Source organism: Lithobates pipiens, unplaced genomic scaffold (assembly GCF_037356315.1).
Source record: "Lithobates pipiens isolate NorthernLeopardFrog02 unplaced genomic scaffold, aLitPip1_a1.2 Scaffold_62, whole genome shotgun sequence".
NCBI lineage: Eukaryota > Metazoa > Chordata > Amphibia > Anura > Ranidae > Lithobates > Lithobates pipiens.
Window position 1 is genome coordinate 1,581,851 of NW_027507884.1, and position 23,088 is coordinate 1,604,938.

The 23,088-nt window shown below is 48.6% G+C and overlaps 1 protein-coding gene across 2 annotated transcripts in view; it reads left to right on the forward strand.

Moving 5' to 3' along the window:
• The first annotated feature begins 2,300 nt into the window (after positions 1-2,300).
• LOC143958862 (high affinity immunoglobulin gamma Fc receptor I-like) overlaps positions 2,301-23,088 on the forward strand; it is a 62,562-nt gene continuing 41,774 nt past the window's right edge. For both annotated transcript variants that reach the window (XM_077467841.1, XM_077467842.1), the window contains exons 1-3: positions 2,301-2,438; positions 11,034-11,054; positions 21,398-21,655. In XM_077467841.1, coding sequence (XP_077323967.1) covers positions 2,408-2,438; positions 11,034-11,054; positions 21,398-21,655 — 310 coding nt within the window. In that variant the 5' untranslated portion in view covers positions 2,301-2,407. The remainder of the gene's footprint in view (positions 2,439-11,033; positions 11,055-21,397; positions 21,656-23,088) is intronic.

Below are 23,088 nucleotides of genomic sequence, written 5' to 3' on the forward strand. Positions count from 1 at the left end.
GACTCCCTCAGAGACTGCAGACATGATACAGGAGATGGTCAGAGACTGCAGACTTGATGCAAGAGCTCAATGCAGCCTCACCAGTGCCCCTCAAATGCAGCCTCGCTGTCTCCATCAATGCAGCCTCACTGTGTCCACCAATGCAGCCTCACTGTGTCCACCAATGCAGCCTCACTGTGCCCACCAATGCAGCCTCACTGTGCCCACCAATGCAGCCTCACTGTGCCCACCAAATGCAGCTATACCCTGCCTGTGAATGCCGTCTCGCTGTGCCCACAAATGTGGCCTCACCGTGCCCACCATTGCAGCCTCACTGTGCCCACCATTGCAGCCTCATCGTGCCCACCATTGCAGCCTCACTGTGCCCACCATTGCAGCCTCACTGTGTCCATCATATGCAGCTTTACTGTGCCATGAATACAGTCTCACTGTGCCCATCATTGCAGCCCCTCCTGTGCCGCATGTCCCAGTCTGCAGTCCCCAACAGCAGGCAGGGTCTGTTCTCGTTTTGGATGGGGATGGTGCTCCTTCCAGAGGATATGTTTGCTGTTAGATGGAGTGGTCTCTGGCCACCTGCATCTTCAGCCGTCCTCATTTTCTGGCCCCAGTCAGCCTGTCCTCTGGTCCTGGGGAAGTGGAGAGCACTGGGTGGGAGCTGGAGAGAAGGGGGAGCAGAGAGTACTGGCGGGGTTGGAGAACACATGGGTGGGGGCAAAGTGCAGGGGGGAGAGCACTGGGGGGACCAAAAAGAACAGGGGTGGAGAGCATGGTAGGCTGAGAGCACTGGGGGGGCTAAGAGTGTGGTGTGGTGAAGAGCACTGGGGGGGGGGGCAGAAAAACAGGGGGGAGAGAACGGGGGCTGAAGAGTACTGGGGGGTACAAAGAGCAGGGGGGAGTGGAGAGCAATGGGGGTGAGCTTGAGAGCACCAGTGGGGGCCAGAAAGAACAGGGGTGGAGAGCACAGGAGACTGGAGACCACTATGGGGGGTGGAGAGCACTGGCAGTGTTGGAGAGCACATGGGTGGGGGTAAAATGCAGGGGGGAGTGGAGAGTACAGGGGTGGGGAGTGGAGAGTGCTGGGGTGGAGCCCAAAAAAAAAGGGGTGGAGAGCATGGTAGGGTAGAGAGCACTGGTGGGGGCTGGAGAGCGATGGGTGGAGTTTAAGAGCACCAGGGGGCCAGAAAGAACAGGGGTGGGGAGATTGGGGGGGCTGGGGAGCACTGGGGTGGGGGCTGGAGAGTGATGGGGAGTGCTGGAGAGCACTGGGGGAGAAAGAACAGGGGAGGAGAGGCTGGGGAAATTGGGGGGATGGGGAGCACTGGAAGGGGCAAGAGAGTGTGGTGGGGGAGGAGAGCACTGTGGGGGGGCAGGGAACGTAAGGTGAACCGGGGGCAGTAAAATAAGTTGGATAGGAGAATCGGCAGGGGGGCTGCATATAGAGGAAATGAGCTTTCTATATTCCTCCATGCAGCCGCTCAATGTTTGATTCTCTTCCTCTCAGTCCTGCAAGCATTCAGCGGCTGCATGGAGGAAAATAGAAAGCTCATCTCCTCTATATGCAGCCCCCTGTCGATCCTTCTATTCAGGCACTGTGGCACACAGGGCTGGCTGTATGGGCGGCATCTACTATGGATCACAGAGCTGGCTGGCTCTTTGTTCGGCGGCCGCTCTGTAACACAGTCCCGCCCCCCTAGTCTGGCTCGTGTTATAGGTGGAACGTTGATTCTATCTACTATCACACGAGCCGTCGGGGGGGGGGGGGGGTGGGCGGGACTGTGTTACAGAGCGGATGCCGAACACAGAGCCAGCCAGCTCTGTGATCCACAGGAGAGAGCAGAGGAGCAATGCAGCCGCACCTAAAAGCGGCCCCAGGGCAGGCGGCCTACTGGGAAATCTCCCGGTATCCCGGCAGGCCAGTCCGGCCCTGGTCGCAGAGCATTGTCCCGGCAGGCCAGTCCAGCCCTGGTCGCAGAGCATTGTCACACTATTACAGGAAGTGCCAGAACAAGAATCTTCATGGCAGGGACACAAAGGATTATTTTTATAGAGGCTGAAGATTCAAAAATTTCAAAAATGAGGTTTGAAAATGAATTAACATGTTAAAGCTTGTAAGAGATTTTAGTGATCAACTTTTTATAATAGTTTAAACACAAAATTTGCCTTTTCACATACTTTGGTACAAAATATAATGATTGTTAGAAGAACAGTTACTAAACAGTAGCAGAGCATTGTCACACTAATACAGGAAGTGCCAGAACAAAGATCAAGGATAGATTTCAAAACTATATAAAAAAAATATTTCGACATGCTTGCTTCACCCTTCTTGTCAAATACAGGAAGATACAATTTTTTATTTTTCTTCTTTTAAAACATTCGGCATTTCTTGTATCAACATTTTCCAGTCAACATGAGCCCAAAATTCTCTGCACTGTTGATCTGTAAGTAAATTACCTTTCTTATTTTCTTATTACAAAGTAAATCTATGATCTTATAATAGTGATGTTTTAATTTTTAAGGCAAAAACCATAGGGCAATGTATCATAACCCATAACCAATCATTAATCATCATTATGAATGCACTAAATGTATCAAAGGAAAATTGAATTGGGTGTTGTGGGTAATTACGTACCTTTGCTAGTTTTTGAACTGCATGATGGAAGCAGGCTTAGCTAAAACACACCAACATGATAAATTATCTTAAAGTTTATCTAAAGCAGAAATGCATTTTTTTCTAGTTTTGGATAGACATGGGAAGGGTTAGAACTCTTCTGTCTGTGTCCCTGTTGGAGAGATTCACCTTCTCTATTTAATCTGGTGGCGATTATCACCAAGGCAGAAAGGGATTTAAAGTACAAAATATAAAAGTTTCACCAGAACAGTAATACCAGGTTAGTTTTGCAACTGTGACAAATGTTCAGATGCTGCCTATCTAGAAAGGGATCACTTTGGAGAGATTTTATCAAATTTTCTGTTTTGTCTCCAAGTCAGAAAATTAAGGGAAATATTGCCAACCAGACATAGACAACAACCCTTTGGCAGGGCTCCAAACCACATCTACTCTACTGAAAACAAAAAATTTAAAAACAGAAGGATAAAGGGTTTCGTTAGTCTCCAAGCTATTCTGGGTAAAGCGTTTGGCCATGTGCCCCCTTGCTGAATTGGTTCTCAGCACAGGAGGGGCCTTTAAACCTCATCTGTGCCTCTGTGTTTGTGATCGTGTTTGTACGTGGCTCCCTGTCTGTTTGCTTCTCTGATCCATCTCTGCTATGATCTTGGGTTCTCTTGTTACTAACCTTTTCCTTACCTGGTTTATTCTTTGGATTGCTGCCTGAACTTGATTGTTAACTGAGCTAAATCAGCCCTGATCTTGGAAATGATTTTGGACTATGATTGATTTCTACCAGCCCTGGTCTCGGAACAGTTATTGGACTAATATTGCTTTCTATCAGCTCAGATCTTGGAAGTGTTTTTCGGACGATGCTTGCTTTCTACCAGTCCTGACCTTGATATTGTTTTTGGACTATGCTTGCTTTCTACCAGCTCGGACTTTGTTTACAAACGTTTTTATTAGAAGGAATGAAGACATGTACAAGGAAAGAGCCAATGTGTACAATTGTTTACATAGAGAATAGCATAAAAAAACACTTCAGTAAACATTCAATATGTAAGAAAGCTGAAATGCTAAACTCATCAGAGTGATATAAAAATGCATAGTGGTCAGAAGTACATCATTGAGAAAAAAACAAAAGTGAGAGAAAAGTAGGAAAATAAAATAAAAACCAAAAGATAACAAAAACTCTACCACAAGAGAGTGCTACCAGTCATGTTCGTGGATCCTGCCATTAGACAGTGTGCCCAACCACCCCGTCTGGTCTGGGGGCCACCCATTGAAGGAACGACCATGCGGCCCATTTATTATCAAAGGTATGCATGGAATCCATCAAAGTGTGGTGTAGACGTTCCATGAGTTTGATCGATTCCATACGTCGCAGAACTTGCTCCCAGGGGACTGCTGGGGTTCGCCAGTGTAATGCTACTGTCCAGTGAACTGCACTGACAAGTGTATGGGCTAGTTTCTGGGCTGGGGGAGTTAGTCCCGGGATGTCGGCGAATAAGAGGCCCATCTGGCATGTGATATCAATCCTAGCTCCTGTGACTTGGAGCAATTTTTCAGCCACCTGCTGCCAAACGGGCTGGAGAGCTCCACAGCTCCAAAAAATATGGAGGAAAGTGCCAGCCTCTGGACATCCGGGCTAAAGCAACTCCCCTGGACCAGCGGGCTAAATTTGTGTAATCTAGAGGGGGTGTAATACCATCTTGTGTGTAATTTTAAAGCTGTTTCTCTGACTGCCAGAGATTTCGTGCATTTTCGCATATTTGTAATCATATCAACCCACTCCTCTGGGGTTAGTTCAAAACCAATTTCCTTCTCCCAACCCAGCATGGCATGAGACTTAGCCGGGAGCTGCACCTCGTTGAGAGATTGGTATAACAAAGAGATGGTACCCCGATCTCTGGATGAGGGCTTGCAGACCCTTTCAAAGGCGTTAGGTGGGGGAAGTCTCTTTGTCTGGTAATGAGAGGCGTAAAAATGCCGAACCTGTAAATATTTATAGAAATCCCCCCTGGGTAACCCAAACTGTTCCTGTAAATACGCAAAGGAGCTAAAGGGGGGTTCCTGGGATAGCGCCTCTAGGGTAATAAGGTTCTTCCGAGACCAGCCTTCAAAGCTCTCAGGTGATGAAAAAGCTGTTGGGAATCTGGGGTCACCCATAAAAGAGGCCAGGCTGGGGCAAGGTGGACACAGGGCATATCTTTTTTTGTATAAAGACCAAAGTTGGAGGGATTGTGCCACTACTCCATTCAATGTGGCTAATTGTTTGGGGCGAACCCCCTCAATCCACAAAAGGCCCGGGAAGTAGAATGGACCCACCGAGGATCTCTCAAATTGGATCCATGGAACCGTAACCGGTGGATAATGCCACTGAGCCATCTGCACCAACCTAGCCGCAAGGTAGTATAACCACAGATGTGGGAGCCCCAGACCCCCACGGTTGGCTGGCCTGAAAAGAAGCATTTTGTGTAATCTAGGTTTTTTGTTCCGCCAAACGAACCGATTGATCTCCTTCTGGATACCATCGATTGTATTTCGGGAGACGTATAAGGGCAGTGCTCTAAAATAAAACAAAAGTTTCGGAAGGATAGACATTTTAATAGCCTGAATCCTACCCAAAAAAGAAATATGATATCTATCCCACGTCTGCAAAAACTGCTTAATGTATGCAAAAGCTTTGGGATAGTTTGCATAGTATAGTTTTGGGAGGGAAGTAGCCAACTTAACACCCAAGTATGTTAATGTGTCCCTGCATATTGTGAATCCAAAGCTCGATTGTATGCCTGCTAGAGTATTATCAGGGATATTGATTGGAAGGGCTGCACACTTAGCAAGGTTGACACCAAGACCAGACAAGCCATGGAAGGAGTTCAACAGTGGGATTAGGTTTGACAGTGAGACTACAGGGTCAGATAAAAATAAAAGTACATCATCAGCGTACATACTCAACGTAAAAACCTGTTCACCCTTAGTATATCCCTTAATGTCTGGGTGCAGACATATCGCCCTGGCCAGCGGCTCCACCGCCAGGGCGAAAAGCAAGGGGGAAAGAGGGCATCCCTGCCTGGTCCCCCTACCAAGCAGAAAATATTCAGAGGAGCATCCTGGGAGTTTGATTCGGGTGCGGGGGTGATGGTACAGAGCCCTAAAGCCGTGCACAAAAGCCCCCCCAAACCCAAATCTGGACAGGACGGATTCTAGGTAGGGCCAGGTTACGCTATCAAAAGCCTTATGAATATCCAGGCTTAACATTAATACTTTTTTGGAGAATAAATTGGCGTCCTGGATAATATTGGTGGTTAAACGGATATTGTCTGTAATTTGGCGAGAGGGGATAAAGCCGGTTTGGTCAGGGGATATCAGATTGGGGATAATGTTAGAAAGTCTATTTGCTAGTAAGCGGCCGAATAATTTCAAATCGTTATTAATAACAGAGATAGGTCTATAATTTTGAGGGAGGGAGTGATCCTTATTCGGTTTGGGTATAAGAGACATGTTCGCGAGAAGCATGTCCTCAGGGAAAGTGTGGCCTTTCAATACATAATTAAACATTTTAACTAAATAGGGAAGTAGTTGGGGTGAGAATTTTTTATAATATGTGGAAGTGAATCCGTCCAGTCCTGGGGCCCTGGAGGGCTTCAGCGAGGAAATTATTGTCTGGAGCTCCTCTACGTTGCAAGGGGCATTCAAAGACAAAGTTTGCTCCACCGTAAGCGAGGGGAGGGGAAGGCTATCCAGCCAATCTTTTGCGGAAGGACCAGGCAGGGGAGCTGGAGCCGCCAACAAATCACAATAGAATTTAGAAAACAACCCCAAAACTTCAGTGGGATGGGTAACCATTTCTCCCTTGTCATTTCTGAGTTTATAGGTGTGTGGCGGTCTCATAGTGGCGTTCAACTTCCTGGCAAACATCGCAGAAGCCGAGTTACTGTGTAATAAAAATTTGGCCCTTGACCATCTTAGCGCCTTCTCCGTCTGCTCAGAGAGAAGTGTGTCGAGTTCTGCTCGTTTCGTTAAGATCAATGCAAACATGTCGGGGGAGTGTGAAAGGCCATGCGCATGATATAGTTTCGCCAGTTCCTCAGAGAGTCTGGAGATATCCTGTAGTCTCTGTCTTTTCTGTGTGGCTGCCAAGGAAATCAGACGACCCCTGATAACCACTTTATGGACGGCCCACAATGTAGAGGGGGAGATGTCATCGGTGGCATTCAATTTAAAGTATTCGTCAATGGGGTCGGCAATCTCTTTCACTAGGGCTGGGTCAGAAAGAATGGAGTCGTTAAGACGCCAAGAGGCATGGGACGGTGCAATACCTATGTATGCTACAGAGAACGTCACCATCTGGTGATCCGACCAGGAGCATGGGAGAATGCAGGCATTAGATGAGTTAGCTAACAGAACTGGGGTACTGAAAATATAGTCCAGCCTGGAATAGCTGTCATGAGGGTGGGAGTAGAACGTATAGTCTCTGGCACCCACATTATGGGCTCGCCACGTGTCAAGTAGTTGATGGGAACTGAGCAGACGGACAAGGGATCTCGGAAAGGCGTTAGCAGTACTCACCACCCAGCTTCTGTCCAGTTTAGAATGCGCCACCAAGTTGAAGTCACCACCGAGCAACAAATGGGGAGAAAGGTACCTGTCCAAAATCTGAAAAAAAGAAGCAAAAAAAGAAGCCTGCGAGGCATTGGGTGCATATACATTAGCCAATGTGATCTCCTTGCCATTCAGCACCCCCTGAAGGATGATAAACCTACTAGAGGGATCCTTATATAAGTGTTTAACATCAAATTGTACCGAGTTTCTGAAAAAAATAGCAACCCCTCTGGATTTAGAACTAAATGTGGTAAAGTAATGTTGCCTATAGTGGCGGCCGAAAAATCGTGGGTGGTTCGCTTCTGAAAAATGCATTTCTTGAAGAAACAAAATATCTCCCCCAACATGTCTATATTGTCTAAATGCTTTCCTGCGTTTGTGGGGGGCGTTAAAGCCTTCCACATTATGTGAAACTACTTTGAGTCCCATGATAGTATGATGACAAACGCTAGCGTGTGGGAAGAGCAATTAAATAAGTAGGGACTGGGTCCCAGGGTAGTAAGGCCCACAGGAGGAGAACGGACAAACAAGGTCTCCTCTACAGGGCTAATCACACATCCCATAAAGCGTACAGGTGATATAAAGCATGTTAGGGACACCGAGCAATACATACCAGAGCGGTAGGGCACCCAAAACAGATTAGACCAAATATTCCCTTGTGGTAAGAAACATAATGAGCAGATAGATAAACCAAAGAGTAAATAAAACAGAACAGTAATAAAATAATATGGCTTCGGGGGTATACCGGAACCAAAACTCAACATGTTGGTACCCCCTGACAGAAAAACAAACAGTCATAAGTCAAACTAAACAGACTCTAAAGTCCAATGCTCTATATATGAGGCACTGTTAAACTAGAGAGCAGTGCAGTCCCAGAGCCCAGGGCCCAAAATCCGGGACCCAAGCCCTGAAAATGGTAGAGACTGGGGTAACCAGTCACTGATAATGTAGAGCAAGGGGTCACTTAAGCGGGAGCAGTGAGAACAGTACGGGCGTAGATGACGCCAACAGCATAAAACCATATGAAAAAAATGATTTTGATTAAAAAAAAAAAATGGGAAAGAAAAAATATATATAAAATAATGAGAGTCTCGATCACAGTTCTGGAGGGTCCACTAAGAACTGAGGAAGAGGCAGCTTGCCCCTCAAGTAGATCTTCCATGATGTTCACAGTTGTAGGTCACGGAGTTCTTGACGATGTCGCCTGCGGTCCCTCTGGGGAGATGGAGTAGCCCAAATAGGCGAAGGGCAAGGGGTGGATGGAAGCCTCTGCGGGTGTTCCGGAGCCAAAAGACCAAGTTTGATGAGCAATTCCTTTCCGCCTTGTAGCGTGGTGACCGTGTGGGTTGTTCCATTGTGAGGGACCTGAAATTTAAAAGGAAATCCCCAGCGATATCTGATTCTCGCCGTTTGCAGGGCAGAGGTAACTTCCTTCAGGTTCCTTCGCTTTTCTAAGGTAGCTGGGGATAGATCAGGGAAGATTTGGACTCTTACGCCATCAAGTTGAATGTTAGGGGTATTGCTGGAGGCACGCAGAATATCCTCCTTAATAAGAAAGTCCTTAAGACACAACACAATGTCTCTGGAAGGCTTGTCGTCAGGGGGTTTAGGTCGCAACGCTCTATGTATCCTATCACAGGCAAACGCGCTTTCCGGGGAGTCCGGTAAAAGGGACATAAACAGTCTCTTTATTGCTGGGAGCAAATCTGTGGTCTGCTCCGGGACCCCTCTCACCCTGAGGTTATTGCGCCTATTTCGGTTGTCCAAATCTTCGAGATTAGACTGTAATTGAGTGACAGTGTCAATAATAGAGTCATAATCCCTTCGCAGGTCGGAATATGCTAGTTGCAGTTCGTCGTGCTTAGCCTCCAATAAGTCCGTTCTCCCCCCCCAGCGCTGCCAGTTCCTGTGTTAGCGTGTTGGTGGACTTGTGAAGTTCCACTTGGAACTTATTGGCCAGTTTTTCATACATTGCGGAGAGGCTAGCATCCAGCTCTGCTTTAGTGAGGTGCACAGCATACTCACTTGTTGGTAACGAAGACGCCGGAGGGGGACTTGGGCCTGGCGTGGCTGTATGAGCGTGCGGAGGCTGGGCGCCATTTTGCGACATCCCGCTCTGCTCTCTCGTCCGGAGAAGGTAAGTTGTTAGGGACTTCTGTGTAGCTTTCCCACGGAGGGCTTTGTGTGTCGGCATGCACCTCTGAGTCCCCTAGGGGTATAGGCTGAAAAAGATCGGGTTCGCGGGCTGAAATCCCCCAGGGGAGTGATCTTTATCTCACCGGCTCACGGAGCTCTCACTCCATGCGTCCTCTCCTCACCGCGCCGCGCATGTGCCCCCACCAGCTCGGACTTTGAAACTGTTTTCGGTCTAGGCTTTCTCACTCCCTGCCCTAACCTTGGCCCACCCCACGATTTTTCTACTACTTGAACATCTTCAGGGCTACAGGTCCCCTTCCCCGTATTTTGTTTAGTGGCATCTGTGCAGGAGCTATGGCATCATGATCTAAGACCTGGGGGCAATAAATTACCCATGCCTAAAGCAAACAGGGGCTTAACTGAGCTAAATCAGCCCTGATCTTGGAAATGATTTTGGACTATGCTTGATTTCTACCAGCCCTGGCCTCAGAACTGTTTTTGGACTAATCTTGCTTTCTACCAGCCCAGATCTTGGAAGTGTTTTTCGGACGATGCTTGCTCTCTACCAGTCCTGACCTTGATATTGTTTTTGGACTATGCTTGCTTTCTACCAGCTCGGACTTTGAAACTGTTTTCGGTCTAGGCTTTCTCACTCCCTGCCCTAACCTTGGCCCACCTCATGATTTTTCTTCTACTTGATCGTCTTCAGGACTACATGTCCTCTTCCCCTTCTTTTGTTTAGTGGCATCTGTGCAGGAGCTATAGTATCATGGTCTAAGACCTGGGGCAATCAATTACCCATGCCTAAAGCAAACAGGGGCTGCTACAGGAACAACAGCTAGCTATAGTTCCTCACCTAGGTATCAAGCTGTGCATTACATGAAGTTTAGAATCGACGTTAATATGTCTACAGTCATTTCCTGGCAATTGTGACCACACAGAAAGAAATTTCAAAGATTAACCGGAATCTCAAATGATCCTCCATCAAAAAAAAGGAACAAACTCTCTGTACTCCTTCACCGGTTTCAACAGAATGGAAGATTTTACGTTCAGAGCTTTAAAGACAACTCTGTTTACAGATTCGTTTGTGGTTGAGGGTATACATATGGGGCCATTTATGTAATGTATGTTTTTCCTAAAATATATATCTAATACACAAGTTTGTATCAACCTCATAAAAAGCTTTTGATAATTATTTCAAAGAATAACCCAAATAAGAGAGATTTAATTGGAAATAAATGTAAAATATTGTCTGTCTGATAGATAATTACTGGTAATGTGGTATCTGGATAATTCACTAGTCCAATGCTTTTAATGCTATATTACTGTATGTGTGTTACTGGGAGAGACAGCAGTAAAAATCTGACAAAATTGACAAAACTAAAATAAAATTTGTTCTAGAATTGGACTTTAAACAAGCATGAGAATAACATATTATATTTACCATTAATTCATATTTATAGTATTTACTTTATGCTTTCTTGTATCCATTATTATAAAAATATAAAATGCAGAATCTTAATATAAACTTGAATTTTTTAATATAAAAGGCTTTTGTAATTTTGGGGACGGTAAACTGATTTAGACAGAAGATGAACAAAAAAAAACAAAAAACTTTACATGTATTTATTTATAATATAAACATAAAATGTTGCAGTAAATTAACTTTCTCATTTGTCTTTTTTAGTGATTATTTTGGAAAAAGCAGGTAAGTGACCCTTCCTTGCAAGACAATCAAAGCTATAATCCCTTAAAATATTTCAATAATGAAATAACTGATAAACATATTTAAAATATTGCTGTAGGATCACTCTTCGGTCAGTTTATTTAGTCTGTAAATGTACATTTTTGGGTGTTACATTTTCAAATGGAATTTGAGCTTAATGTACGTTTGTCATATGTCATGTTAGTGACTGGATATTGATTTTAACAGATTTTTGGCTTAGTTTTGGGTATAGTAGATTATGATTAGAGTTGGGCAAACAGTTTGATCTGAGCAAAAGTGCAGCCCAAACATTGCCTGTTTGCCGGGGTGCTCAGAGGAATGTTTGGTCGGTAACGTCGCAAGGGAGCTTTTACCTATTTAAGAACTGTCAATTGGCAGAGCAGGCATTCGGGGGTTAGCCTTCGTCACAATAAAGGAACTGTCAAAAACTACCTGTCTTTTATTTATTTTTGGTGAAAGGGTAGGAGTACCCATACTTATTCACAGAGTGAGGGAGCCAGGAGCTGGTGGCCCCCTTGTTAAAGGGAGATTCCTGATTCCGATAAGCCCCCTGCCTGCAGACCCCCACAACCACAGCCCCGGGTTGTTGGGCAGAGGCCCTTGCATTGATACTTGTACCCCAGGGCAGTACCTGGACCCTCATGCCCTTTTTATGACCAATAACTTGCATGTAAGCTTTTAAAATGGACACTTTTGATTTTTCACGTTTCAGGGTTTGCGGTTCAGTTCCGAATTGTTGCGATGTTCGAGAGTTCTGGCGTGAAGCGAACTGGGGAGGGGGGGGGGGGCTGATCAGCCCAGCTGTATTTATATATTATAATATAACTATGTGCTACGCTGACTAATAACATAGGAGGACACCAATCACATGATTCGGGAATGAGGTGATTAGTGATGGACGAACTTCCGACGGGAGGTTTCGTGAACGCGGACCGCGAACGCGGCCGATAGTTTGCGAACCGTAACGTTCGCGACGGGCCCCATTGACTTCAAAGGGAGGCGAACTTTGCAAACCTACATGTCAAATTTGCAGCCACAAAATAATTACTAGCTGTGCAAACATAGTCCCACCACATGGCCAATGACATAACACATGTATGAGGTGAATCTGGGATCGACAACTACAAGCATTCTTTTTTTATATGTGAAATTGTTGTGACAATTCAGGACTGTGGAGCGCATGAAGGCAATGGAGGAGAGGGAAGGTCAGAGTAGGCAAAGAAGAGGGTGCAGGAGATGATCACCAGCAGCGTGACATACAGCAATGACACCAGCACCGTGATATACAGCACTGACACCAGCACCGTGATATACAGCACTGACATCTGCACCATGATAGAGTCATCTGACACCAGCACCCTGATAGAGAGCACTGACATCAGCAGCGTGACATACAGCAATGACACCTGCACCATGATAGAGTGATCTGACACCAGCACCGTGATAGAGAGCACTGACATCAGCAGCGTGACATAAAGCACTAACACCAGCACCGTGATATACAGCACTGACAGCAGCACCGTGATAGAGAGCACTGACACCAGCACCGTGATATACAGCACTGACATCAGCAGCGTGACATACAGCAATGACACCTGCACCGTGATAGAGTAATCTGACACCAGCACCGTGATAGAGAGCACAGACATCAGCAGCGTGACATAAAGCACTAACACCAGCACCATGATATACAGCACTGACAGCAGCACCATGATAGAGCACTGACATCAGCAGCGTGACATAAAGCACTAACACCAGCACCATGATATACAGCACTGACACCAGCACCCTGATAGGGAGCACTGACATCAGCAGCGTGACATAAAGCACTCACACTGTGATATACAACACTGACACCAGCACCGTGATATACAGCACTGACACCTGCACCATAAGCAGCCCCAGGAGGAAGTCAGCATAGCACAGGGATGGTGGGAGCCCCTCATAATGAGCATAGCACAGGGATGGTGGGAGACCCCCATAATATGCACAGCAGAGGAACAGCCCCAGGAGGAAGTCAGCACAGCACAGGGATGGTGGGAGCCCCTCATAATAAACAGCCCCAGGACGATGTAAGCATAGCACAGGGATGGTGGGAGCCCCTCATAATAAGCAGCCCCAGGAGGAAGTCAGCACAGCACAGGGATGGTGGGAGCCCCTCATAATAAGCAGCCCCAGGAGGATGTCAGCATAGCACAGGGATGGTGGGAGCCCCTCATAATAAGCAGCCCCAGGAGGAAGTCAGCACAGCACAGGGATGGTGGGAGCCCCTCATAATGAGCATAGCACAGGGATGGTGGGAGCCCCTCATAATATGCACAGCAGAGGTACAGCCCCAGGAGGAAGTCAGCACAGCACAGGGATGGTGGGAGCCCCTCATAATAAGCAGCCCCAGTAGAAATATGACACCGCTCAACCTCTTCAAAGAGGAGGGTACGGGCATATAGTACGGTGTGCTTTTTTTGGACAAGGAAGTGAGCCAAATGAAGAAAGAAGGTCTGTGTGCTCGATTAAAAAAATTGTTTCTAGACATATACTGTACATGGTCTACTGGTCACGTGTTGAATTCCTCCGAGATCCATGCCTCATTCATTTTTAGAAATGTGAGGTAGTTAACACTGTCGTGAGCTAGGCGAATACGCTTATCGGTCACGATCCCCCCTGCTGCGCTGAACGTCCTTTCGGACAGGACACTGGACGAGGGGCAAGCCAACAGTTCGATTGCAAATTGGGCAAGCTCTGGCCAGAGGTCAAGCCTGCCCACCCAGTAGTCCAGGGTTTCATCACTCCTCAGAGCGTCCACATCGGCCGTTAACCCGATGTAGTCGGACACCTGACGGTCTAGGCGTTCCCTGATGCTGGATCCGAATGACACCTGTCGATGGGTCGGCTGAAAGAATGACCTCATATCCAAAGTCACCAACACATCTTCAAACCGGCCTCTTCTTGCAGGCGCTGTTGGATTGGTACCCGCAACTCCTTCTCTGGGAGTGGGAATTGCTCCTCTGCCAGTGCACGCAAAAGCAGAATGCAGCATTTCTCGAAGCAAGGCCTGGAAGTGCTCCATTCTGACAGCCCTCTGTGACTGCGGTAACATTTCCGCCATTTTGGGTTTGTACCGGGAGTCTAAGTACGTTGCCACCCAGTACTGGTCCTTGACCCTTATGCTTTTTATACGGGGGTCCCTATTAAAACACTGGAGTATGAAGGCCCCCATTTGCACTAAACTGGAAGCGGTGTGGTGGCCTGGCTCCTGCTCATCATCCAGGATAATGTCGTCCTCTTCATTCTCCTCTCCCCATCCACGCACAACAACAGGGATCCCAGAAAGGTTTAAAGCATGCTCTTCATGCTCCTCCTCATCCGCCCCGGCACCATCCTCCTCTGACTCCTCTTCAGACTCCTGTTGTTGACTTGTCTCAGATAGAGTAGCCCCCCCTGGGAATTCATCCAGCATTGCGACTTCCTCATCTTCCCGCTCCTGCTCCTCCACAGCTTGATCAATGACACGACGCAATGCACGCTCCATAAAGAAGGCATAAGGTACCATGTCACTGATGGCGCCTTGGCTGCGACTGCCCAGTTTGGTGATCTCCTAAAATGGGCGCAGAAGCCTGCATGCGTCGCGCATGAGCATCCACTGGCGCGGTGAAAAAAAACCCAGCTCCCCAGAACCTGTTCTGCTGCAGAGTTCATACAGGTAGACGTTAACTGCACGTTTCTGCTGGAGCAGCCTATCAAGCATATAAAAGGTTAAGACTTCTGACCGGCAGATTGTGTCGCCGCTGAATGTCAGCAAGGCGAACCATGGCCGTGTAAGATCTTCTGAAATGGGCCGAGATTTTCCTTGCCTGCCGCAAGATGTCCTGGACCCCAGGGTATTTGACAACGAATCGCTGCACGACCAAGTTTAAGACGTGTGCTATGCATGGCACGTGCGTAATTTTGCCTAATTTTGCCCTGTTTCAATGCGCTAAGCAGATTGCCACTGTTGTCACACACCACTTTACCAACTGTCAAATTGAGCGGTGTTAGCCACTGATCTGCCTGTGAAAGCAAAGCTGAAAGGAGTGCCGGGCCAGTGTGGCTCTTGGCTTCCAGGCACAACAGACGCAGCACGGCATGGCAACGTCTCACCTGGCATGTCGAATAGGTTCTGGGGAGCTTGGGCGGCGCAGCGGAAGAGACCCTAGCAGCGGAAAAGGAGGAGTCAGCCAAGGAGGAGAGGGAGGAGGATGGAGTAGGAGGAGGAGGAGGAGAAGAAGAGCCAGGCCTGCATGCAATTCGTGGCGGTAAAACCAAATCTACACGGGTGCCACGGGTTACATGCTTGAAGGCCGTCAGAAGGTTCACCCAGTGGGCAGTAAAAGTGATATACCTTCCCTGCCTGTGTTTGCTAGACCACGTGTCTGTGGTCAGATGTATCTTGGCACCAACACTGTGTGCCAGAGATACATTCACTTGCAGCTGAACATGGCCATATAGCTCTGGGATGCCCCTTCTGTGAGAAATACTTCCTTCCTGGGACCTTCCATTGTGGTGTTCCAATGGCCACAAATTTTCGAAAGGCCTCCGAGTCCACCAGTTTATATGGCAGTAGTTGGTGGGCTATCAGTTCTGACAAGCCAGCCGTCAACCGTTGGGCAAGAGGGTTATCCGGCATCATCATTTTTTTACGCTCGAACATTAGGCCCACGGAAGCCTGCCTTTTTGCAGAAAAATGTGAGCTTGGCGTGATGGAAGGTGGAGTGGAGGACAATTGTGAGGAGAGAGGAGAAGGAGAAGTAGAAGACGAGGCTGGACGGTGAGAGCCTGGAGTGTGGCTTTGTGTGTTCCGTTGCTCCCACTGGGCTCCGTGATGGCTGCTCATGTGCCTTCTTAAGGCGGTCATCCCTAGGTGAGTGTTGGGCTTACTGCGACTAATGCGTTGACTGCAAAGATTGCAGATGGCAACGCTATTGTCAGCAGCGGACACGTTAAAAAAAGCCCACACTGCGGAGCCATGTGCCGGTGTCCTGGGAGCGCTAGATGTGACCGTACATGGTCGATGACTCGCTCCTGATACATTTGCAGTCTGCTTTGTCCCTCCTGTGCAATGTAAGTTATTCCTGCTTCTCCTCCCTATCTGCTGGTCTATATCTCCCTCTGAACTTCCCTCCTCTTCCTCTCTTGTGGGCACCCACGTGACATCACTAGACGCGTCATCATCAACGTCACCTTCCCCACCGCTATAAGTAGAGATCTCGGAGTAGGCAGCAACACCGGGGACCAACCTCCTCCTTGGGCTGATCTGGGTACTGTCGTCAGACTGCTGAGTAGCGGTTGTTGCTACCTCCTCTTCCTGATCCAATAGCAAGCGTGGCTGCGCATCAGAAATGTCTTGATATGGATCGGAAAATAATTCCTGTGACTCAAGCGGAAGGTATGTGGTGGTGGTGGTGTTGTTGGTGGTAGTGTCTTTGGGGGTGCACATAGCAGAGAGTGAAGAAGAGGGTGCAGATCGAGAGGATGAGGAGGGTGCAGAAGAGTAAGGCTCAGTGAGCCACTCAACCAAGTCTGGTGCGTCCTTTAAAGTAATTGAACGCACCTTCTGCAACTTCCCACTTTGGCTCAAGCCTGTTGCTCCTGCCCTACCCCTACCACCCCTGCGGAAGGGCCTGCCTCTTCCTCTGCCTGTCATTTTTTAAATGACCCTGTGACAAAACTCTCAGTCCCTATACTGATAAAGGACTGCTGTAGAATAGTGCAGCAGTCAGCAGTAGTGCACCTCAACCCTATATATTGTGGACCTATACCAGTCCTTAAGGAATAGCAGACTTTACCTCACTCAACCCTATCTACTGTAGTACCCTATACCTTACCAGTCCTTATAAGGACCTTTGTGGAACAAGTAGGTTGTGAATGATTAGCAGACTGTACCTCAGTCCCTATACTGATAAAGGACTACTGCAGCAGAAGGTCAGCAGTCAGCAGTAGTGCACCTCAACCCTATGTATTGTGGACCTATACCAGTCCTTAAACTGACTGTCCCTGCAGCACACGGCATCCTGTCCCTTTCTCTACACTGACAAAAGACACTCAGGCTGCTGCAACAATCACTAGCACAGCAGTGCCTCAAACCTATATCCTGAACTACACCTAACACCTATACCATGATACCAGTCTTTAAAAGAACTTTTGTGGACCTAATAGCTAGCGATTTGGGTCACTGAAGTCTCTCCCTGCTCCACACAGCAACCTCTCCCTATAGTGACAGTAAAAAGAATGTAAAATGGCCGCCGGATCGGGTCTATTTATAAGTTAGGGGGAATGTCCAAGTGTCCATGTGCTGTAATGTCTCAATTGGCTGTCCTGTACCCCATGATGGATGTGTCATTATAGGTCAAAGTTCTTTTACACAGTAAACACGGAAGTCCGCCGGGTGAATGGCGGCAATAGTCCGCCGATCGGGCAGACGGCGAACAGCCAAAATTCGCTGCGAAACGACCGCCGGGCGAACCGTTCGGCCATCCCTAGAGGTGATAGGCATATGCACTAACACCATAGGCTTGGACTGGATTTTTGTTGGGGATTTTCGCTATAAATTGCATCAATCCATTGTAGTACTACAATAGCGACATCTATCTGTGTCCTTACTTTTGCAATGTTTGCATCAAATAAACAAAGCATTCCCTTCTATGAAAAAATATGTTAATATGTAGAAAGCCTGTTAGCCAAAAGTTTATTTTATCTGAATATTTATGGAGTTGTAATACAAAAATTCAAAAATCGATTCAATGAATCAATTATTAGTCATTGGAAAACCCTCAGTTTCTTCTTTGGCATCAATGTAGTTATTTAGAATGATTGGAAATGACTAGGTGTGCAAGGGGTAATCAAAACAAATTAAGTTCAGATTTCATTTTATTCAGACTCTTATATCAGGAAATGCCAATGGTTTTGGGGGTTCAAGTGGCCCCCCTTTATTAGGGCTTGTAAAACATCCATCTGAAGATATCATACTAATCACCCTTTAGGATTTCGCCAATATTATCAATCCAGTACATACCTTGTTCAGCATTGCCAAGCCCTGAAGAAAGAGGACCCTAAGGCCGCGTACACACGGGCGGACTTTTCGCCCAACCTTGTCCGCTGAACAGTGTTTGGGCGGACAGTCCGCTCGTGTGTGGGTTTTCAGCGGACAGTTTCAGCGGACAGTTGGACGGACAAAGTCTTTCGGAAATTCCAAAAAACTGTCCGCTGAAACTGTGTTTGAGCGAACAGTCCGCCCGTGTGTGGGCCTGTCCGCTGTACTTTCGAAATGAGCGGACTGTTCCCGCTCGGAAAGTCCGCCCATTTCGAGCGCGTGTACAGGTAGGCGGGGCCCGCGAAGGAGACGTCGCGGGCTCCGCCGCCTGGAATGGGCTTAAAGGGGAACCCCAACGCCGAAAAAAATCGGCGTGGGGGTTCCCCCAAAGTCCACACCAGACCCTTGTCCGAGCACGCTACCCGGCCGGCCAGGAAAGGGGGGCGAGCGGGCGCCCCCCCCCTCCTGAGCCGTACCAGGCCGCGTGCCCTCAACATGGGGGGTGCCTTGGGGAAGGGGGAGCCGCGCGGCCCCCCCACCCCAAAGCACCTTGTCCCCATGTTGATGAGGACAAGGGCCTCTTCCCGACAACCCTGGCCGTTGGTTGTCGGGGTCTGCGGGCGGGGGGCTTATCGGAATCCGGGAGCCCCCTTTAAGAAGGGGGCCCCCGGATACCGGCCCCCCACCCTATGTGAATGAGTATGGGGTACAATGTACCCCTACCCATTCACCTGTGAAATAAAGTACAAAAAAAAACACAACACAGGGAAAAAATATTTTATTGCACAGCTCCGGGGGTCTTCCGTCTTCGGGGGTCTTCTCGCCGGACTCCTCCGCTATGTGTGTGTAGCTCTTTTACTAGCGGAGGAGTCCGGCTTTCTTCCTCCCCGCCGCCGGCCTCTTCTCCCGACTTCGGGGGTCTTGTCCCCCTCTTCGGTTCTTCTGCCGGGCCACCGCGCCTTCTTGTAGCTCTTTTACAGGCGGTGGCCCGGTCTTCTGTCGCCGCTGTCGTCGTCGTCGTCGCCGCCGCCGCCGCCGCCGCCGCCGCCGCCTTCCGTTCTTGTTCTTCTTCTTCTTCTCCTGGAGATGTTGACTCGACGATCTCTCCGGCCGGAATGCCAGAGCCGCGCTGTGCGGTCACTTATATAGTGACAATGGGGCGGGGTCACATGGTATATGTCACATGGGTTGGTCACATGGGTTGATGTCACATGGGGACTATGACATCGTAAGGGGGCGGGGTCACCATGTGACCAACCCATGTGACATATACCATGTGACACCGCCCCATTGTCACTATATAAGTGACCGCACAGCGCGGCTCTGGCATTCCGGCCGGAGAGATCGTCGAGTCAACATCTCCAGGAGAAGAAGAAGAACAAGAACAAGAACGGAAGGCGGCGGCGGCGGCGACGGCGACGACGACGACAGCGGCGACAGAAGACCGGGCCACCGCCTGTAAAAGAGCTACAAGAAGGCGCGGTGGCCCGGCAGAAGAACCGAAGAGGGGGACAAGACCCCCGAAGTCGGGAGAAGAGGCCGGCGGCGGGGAGGAAGAAAGCCAGACTCCTCCGCTAGTAAAAGAGCTACACACACATAGCAGAGGAGTCCGGCGAGAAGACCCCCGAAGACGGAAGACCCCCGGAGCTGTGCAATAAAATATTTTTTCCCTGTGTTGTGTTTTTTTTGTACTTTATTTCACAGGTGAATGGGTAGGGGTACATTGTACCCCATACTCATTCACATAGGGTGGGGGGCCGGTATCCGGGGGCCCCCTTCTTAAAGGGGGCTCCCGGATTCCGATAAGCCCCCGCCCGCAGACCCCGACAACCAACGGCCAGGGTTGTCGGGAAGAGGCCCTTGTCCTCATCAACATGGGGACAAGGTGCTTTGGGGTGGGGGGGCCGCGCGGCCCCCCCTTCCCCAAGGCACCCCCCATGTTGAGGGCACGCGGCCTGGTACGGCTCAGGAGGGGGGGCGCGCTCGCTCGCCCCCCTTTCCTGGCCGGCCGGGTAGCGTGCTCGGACAAGGGTCTGGTGTGGACTTTGGGGGAACCCCCACGCCGATTTTTTTCGGCGTTGGGGTTCCCCTTTAAGCCCATTCCAGGCGGCGAAGCCCGCGACGTCTCCTTCGCGGGCCCCGCCTACCTGTACACGCGCTCGAAATGGGCGGATTTGCCTCCGCCTTACGTGGGCGAGTCCGTTCATTTCAAAAGTTGAGCGAACTGTTTGCCCAACCTTGTTCGTCAAACAGTCCGCTCGTGTGTGGGCAAGTCCGCTCATGCAAATTTTGAGCGGACTGTTTGCCGAAACTGTTTGACGAACAAGGTTGGGCAAACAGTCCGCCCGTGTGTACGCGGCCTTAGGAATAGTGGAGGTAGAATGGACCCTTTCAGACTCTTCATGAAGCCTCTGGTTGACAGCACTGAGGACAGTGAGGAGCGGTCTCTCCAGTCCTTTTGCAGTGGTGATGTGGGTGGTGCAGCTGTAGACTCATTCCCAGATGTGATGGCTTTGGGCTCAGGCTTCCATTTGGTAGGATCCCAAAAAGCTGGAAGCACTGCTACTGAGGTCCTCTATCTCTCTATCATCCCAAAGCCAAGCACCCCATGCTTTCCTGGGCAGTCTGGTAAAAATCACCCCTCCACTTCCCCTGAGTCTCATAGCTCCCTGGGAACTGTAGTCTTTCTTCTTGCTCTATACAGCACAGCAGCCGCTCACAGGACTACATATACCAGAATGCAACTTGTGGCTGCGCCTTTCTACGGCCGCTCTTGTGTTTAGCTGATGGATGGGTAGAAGGAGAGGAGCAGGGAGAGAGTGAGTGGGAACACATGGAGACCTACAGCTATTTGTTGTTGAGCTGATCAGAAACTGAACAGAGACCCTCCTGCCAGAACCTGGCTACAAATTTAAAGTGATTCAAAAAGTTTGTCTTTTGTTTGTTTTGTTTTGCACAGAGCAGCCCCATCTGCTTTATCTTGGGTCTCCCGCCAGCGCTCAGCAGCACACAGAAGGTTTTTTTTACCTTTCTGCATAGAATACATGAAGGTAAAAAACCTTCAGCCTTTAGAACCACTTTAATGACGGAATCTCTTTAAGGAAGCAATGTAGCACGAGGGGAAACTAATAGAACTGAGGGTTACCAGTGCAGAAAATTTGACAAGTCAAAGACAATAAAGAGATTTTATCCTCTGAAAATAAAAATCTTTTTTTCAGTTGTGACTAATAATTCTCATGTACAATGTTCTATCTTGTAGGATCTTCGGTGACACCTGTGGTGACCTTCAACCCAAACTGGGACAAGATCTTCCTATATGAGTCTCTAACAATGACCTGTAATGTGAGGTCACCTATTCCAGCAGATATGAGCTACACCTGGTACAAGGATAATAACCAGATACACACATGGCAAAGCAGTGTAATTGAAAGAGCAACAACATATAACAGTGGGAATTATCGGTGTAAAGGCACCAACACGGAAATAAGTGACTCTGTCAGACTGGATGTCATTAATGGTAAGTAAGTACAGGGTTTTACCCGCCATAAGATTCCATATAGGCACATAAATATTAATAACGGTCCCTCCATTTAGTGGTTTACTTAGGTAGGCCATGGATTATCCAATTTTCTTTCCTGCAACCACAACAAATCGCTCAGTTTCCCCATCGTCATTGTTGATGGTGGAATCCCTCCCATGGAGCGATTGTGTTATGCCGGCAGGGAGCCTTCCTGGCAAAACATGATGATTACTGGTTGCTAGCGGTTACAGCCGCCAGCAATAATCACAACCGAAAAATCTGACAGGCCGGTTGTACTGAAGTAGATCGATGTGGTGCACTGAAGTTGGCATGTTTGGAGTTGTGATCTGCACATGCAATTTTTCACAGGATACATGCTTATTTGTCTTTCCACATGGTTTTATTTTATTGTCTTTGCATTATTGATGGTGATGTTTATTTGAGAGCACAAGGTGTTTGCCTTGGGTTGAAAATTTTTAGGGGGGACAAAATACAGATTTTATCCATCAATTCTATGCAGTGCAGGGGTCAGGACTGTGCAACGTACAGCACAGAATTCATCATGTAGGGGTCAGAACTATATAACGCCCAGTGTATAAAGAGCATCAGTCAGGGCTCTGTAATGTACACCGGAACAATAGAGTGCTATGATCAGAGCTATGTAACAGACAACACAGCAGTGGCAGCTGGTGCTGTATACTTTTGGGTGGGCGGCAAACAAGATATCCCGCCGCCACTCCAGAATCCAGAAAACAGGCTGTCTCATATCCAAAATGACAGCAGCAACAAAATGGAGCGGCCTCAGTAGGTATTCACACTGATCCCCTCCCCCCCCCCGCTCTCTCCACACCGGCTCCCACTCGTCCGATCGAGCCCCCCGCTCTCCGCACTGGCTTCCGCTCGTCTGATCGGGCTGCCTACTCTCCGCACCGGCTTCTGGTCTTCCGATCAGGCTCCACGCTCTCCGCACCGACTCCTGCTCTCTCCGCACCAGCTCCCCACTCTCCGCACCGACTCCCTCTCTCTTCGCACCGACTCCCGTTCTCTCTGCACCAGCTCCCACTCGTCTGCACCGGCTCCCGCTCATCCACTCCGTCTCTTCCCTCCTATTACAGGTATTGCTCTCCTCCCGGCCAAACAGGAGGCAGGTCCTGAGACTCTCTCAAAGACTCACTGGCCAATCGGGTCTCAGGAAATGCTTCCTGATTGGCCAGGAGCAGAATCAGGAAGACTTTAGAGAATATTAACCACTTGCCAACCGCCGAAATACTTCCTTAATTTGAGGACGGATATCGTTGTTATGGCAGCAGCTAGCTGCCATAACCCCAGTATCCCCGTGTTCAGCCGGCGGTCGGCTACAAGATAAAAGTGGTCTCTGCGGCATATTCAGAGCAAAATCACTTTTATCGGTGGTGGGAGAGAGGCCCCCC